The 3,521-nt window shown below is 33.3% G+C and overlaps 1 protein-coding gene across 4 annotated transcripts in view; it reads left to right on the forward strand.

The window, feature by feature from the left end:
* Nucleotides 1-1,923, forward strand: part of LOC117422463 (homeobox protein Meis2) — a 68,018-nt gene extending 66,095 nt beyond the window's left edge. For 2 of the 4 annotated variants that reach the window (XM_058991575.1, XM_058991574.1), the window contains exon 12: nucleotides 402-1,923. In XM_058991575.1, the coding sequence (XP_058847558.1) occupies nucleotides 402-688 (287 nt within the window). In that variant the 3' untranslated portion in view covers nucleotides 689-1,923. The remainder of the gene's footprint in view (nucleotides 1-401) is intronic. The other 2 variants (XM_058991577.1, XM_058991576.1) reach the window with 1 other exon arrangement.
* The last annotated feature ends 1,598 nt before the right edge of the window (nucleotides 1,924-3,521 follow it).

The following is a 3,521-nucleotide window of genomic DNA, read 5'->3' on the forward strand; positions in this document are numbered from 1 at the left end:
TGGTTGCAGAAACAGTAATCAGTGGTTATTAAGATCACATATCATGTTGAGATAAAACATAAAAAACATTATGCAACTTGAGAGAGAATGATATTTCTTTAACAATTAAATAGACATAGAGAAATGTACTCAGATGAGCAACACCACAGTAATAAGGGGTATACAGTAGTTTGTTGTTTACCACTAGAAAGAAAATGTATTGAAACTTAATAAGTTAAAAAAATAAGTATAAATCCACCAAGTTGTTTGAAAGCTTGTGGTGTGCATTGTACGGCATTAACACTTAACAACTGCATTAAAATGCTAAGAACAGCCACGAAAAACAAACAGTCCATAGTCCATTTTTACAATTGAAGAAAATGCATTTACTGACTTCTTGTTTTTGTGTGTGTGTGTTCCAGGTCTACAAGGCATGCCAGGGGACTATGTATCTCAGGGTGGTCCTATGGGCATGAGTATGGCACAGCCAAGTTACACTCCTCCCCAGATGACCCCACACCCTTCCCACTTACGACACGGACTCCCAATGCATTCATATCTTCCCAGTCATCCCCATCACCCGGCCTTGATGATGCACGGAGGCCCCCCGCCACACCCTGGAATGACCATGTCAGCACAGAGCCCCACAATGTTGAACCATGTAGACCCTGGAGTGGCAGGACAGATCCTGGACATTCACGCCCAATAGTATAAGGGAACTCAAGAAAAAAAAAAAAAAAAAAAAACAACGAACTAAAAACTATTTTCAAGACTTTTTTGAATTCTGACCAGAATTATTTGACACTTAATGGAATTCCAGATGAGTTGTGATTATTTTTTTTTTTACTCGTGATTTTGTTATTTTCATCAACAGTAAACGGAGGACCAAGCTAACAACACAAAGTCTTTCTTAATGAATTGCAGAAGATGTTCGAATAAAGTCTCTCTGGAAGAAAAATAATGAAATAAAAAGCTCCAAGAGTTAATAACTACTGTAGTATAAAAACATAGGAACTTTAAAAGTTTTAAACTTTAAAAGGAAAATTAAACTTGTGCATTATTTTTTTTTGTTTGTCACTCGGTTTATGTTGCCTCAGCTAGTTTTAGAAGAAACGTTTATCCCTGCTTTCCACACTATGTGTGTTGCTCCCAGAAGAGAGAGCCTGGCTTGGTGCAGCAATAATGCAATTTTTGCCCCACAAGAAATGACTGCAGTGGGCAAGTTGGCCAAGGCATCGAGAACTTCCAGAAGAGATGGAAAGCTGCTCTCCATCTTATCTCATAACAAAGTTCCGTTTTGAACATGTGTTTCCATGTCATGTTATTTTTGTTCTTGAATGAATGTGCCCTGTAGATAAACAAGTCCTCAGTTGATTGCCCAAGCACTGGATTGTGTTTTTTTTTTTTTTTTTCTGGACTCTTCTTCTTAGAGCCTGTTGAAGGAAACCTGACAATGGAATAAGCAGCTTCCACCAATAGTTCTCGGCCAGGGGATCGACACAAATGCCACATGGACAATATTGGCAGTGGTGGATACCTTTGGCAATGAAAGAAGCTATTGATGGTCTTTGCACCAAAAAAATTCAAAAACTTAAATTTGAACTCAAAGCTTGAAAACACAAAAAAAAGCAAAGAGAATATTGTAACAAACTTCGTACAGAGTTCAGTCTATTAATTGTTTCATGTTAGATATTATATGTGTTTACCTCAATTGAAAAGAATGTTTTTGCTAGTATCAGATCTGCTGTGGAGTTGGTATTGTATGTCATTGAATTCCTCCCTTTCTCAGCACGTGTTCCTCAAAAGAAGAAAATGCTGTTTCCCCCTAAGCTTTGTCATAAAAAAAGAAAAAAAAAAATACATGAAATACTTGTATGAGGACTGTGACGTTATGTTTAAAAGGTGTCAAGTCACAAAGGCTGTAATAAATATTTCATTTTTTAATTTTTGTTAGATTTCTGTGTGTTTACATGTTTTACTATAAACTAAATTATTTATTTCTTTCCCCTCAGGAGGTGTTAAAAGAGTTTTCACTCTTTAAAAGAATGTTGTATATTTAGATGGTTTTTCAAAGAATAAATTGAGTTGTGGGTGATGCATTTTAACAAATTAGTTACATGAGGTATTATTATTTGTTATTATTAATATTATTATTATAAGTATTACTTTACAATTGAAATGAGTCCCTGTGTAAGTGATTTATTTTTTTTTATTTTGCTGTTGTTGACTCCTTTGATGGATAACATGACATAATCAACAACACTATATACATCCTGTTAAGACACAAATAACAGTAACTAATTACAAAGTATGTGTGCAAGTTTATAATTTGTTAAGTGGAATATATACGTGTGTGTGTGTGTGTGTGTGTGTGTGTAAACTATTGCACTGACTAGAGTAAGGACCTTTTGTATTAAACGGCTAATCCCTCAGATTCACACAACCTAAAGATCGGAGTGTGTTCATATCTCTCCCACCTTACTATTGTAAACTAGTTATCCTTTTTTAGCTACAGGTACAATTAGATATTCTTGCCCAGCATTTCTTAGTTAAAATAAATATATAATAATAAAATAAAATAAGAAAAAATTAGAATTAAACAAAATAAAAAGTAAAGCTGGGTTGTCCTAGAAGGGGAGTATCGGTATACATTGTTTCTTAAAATAAGTATTATTATTATTATTATTATTATTATTATTATTATTATTATTATTATTATTATTATTCATAAATGGAGATGTAAAAGCATTTGTAGTTTTCGTTTTTCAAATCTTTAGCAATTAGTGATCTTTTTTTATTTGTATTTCTTGCTATTGACATGAATGCATTATTCACACAATTAAAAATGTTGTTTAAATTTTGATGAAATTGTCAATATTTGAATGTGTGCAAAATCCTTAATACGTTTATTTAGGGAAATAGGTTGCTGTTTGATATTTCAATATATAGAGGCAATTCTGCCTAAAGTTCATTGGTGTTTTATGCATGAAAAACATCAACAGGCCTACATTCCTTTACTTGAATAATTTACCAAATATACCGTTCTGAGAAGTGCATTTATTTATTTAGCTGACTGGTCGATTGTTTTGTTTATTTTTGTAAAAAAAAAAATAGATAGTCAAAACTTACAAGATTTTGTATAGAAGTAATTACACAACCTATTTAGGCAAAAATGCATTAATCACGTGTACTGTTATACATTTATAGCTGCAGATAAGTAGCCTACAGCGACCCCAGCTGGTTGAAGCAGGCATGCCTAAGATGTTGCTGGCACTGAGGTAGTTGAGTTGTGTTTGCCCCCGGGAAAGGCGACCACAACCCTTAACCAAAAACGACAATCTTAGAATCTCTGTGATGGGATTCACGACAGACCAGCGGAGAGGAGCTGAAATTTAATCTCACGGTACTGAGAACAACCAAGTCTTAATGCTTTTGTTTATTCTGTTCAATAAATAGTTAACAGTATTCTTAACAACAACAACAACAACAACAACAATAATAATAATAATAATAATAATAATAATAATAATAATAATAATAAT

Source organism: Acipenser ruthenus, chromosome 18 (assembly GCF_902713425.1).
Source record: "Acipenser ruthenus chromosome 18, fAciRut3.2 maternal haplotype, whole genome shotgun sequence".
Classification (NCBI taxonomy): domain Eukaryota; kingdom Metazoa; phylum Chordata; class Actinopteri; order Acipenseriformes; family Acipenseridae; genus Acipenser; species Acipenser ruthenus.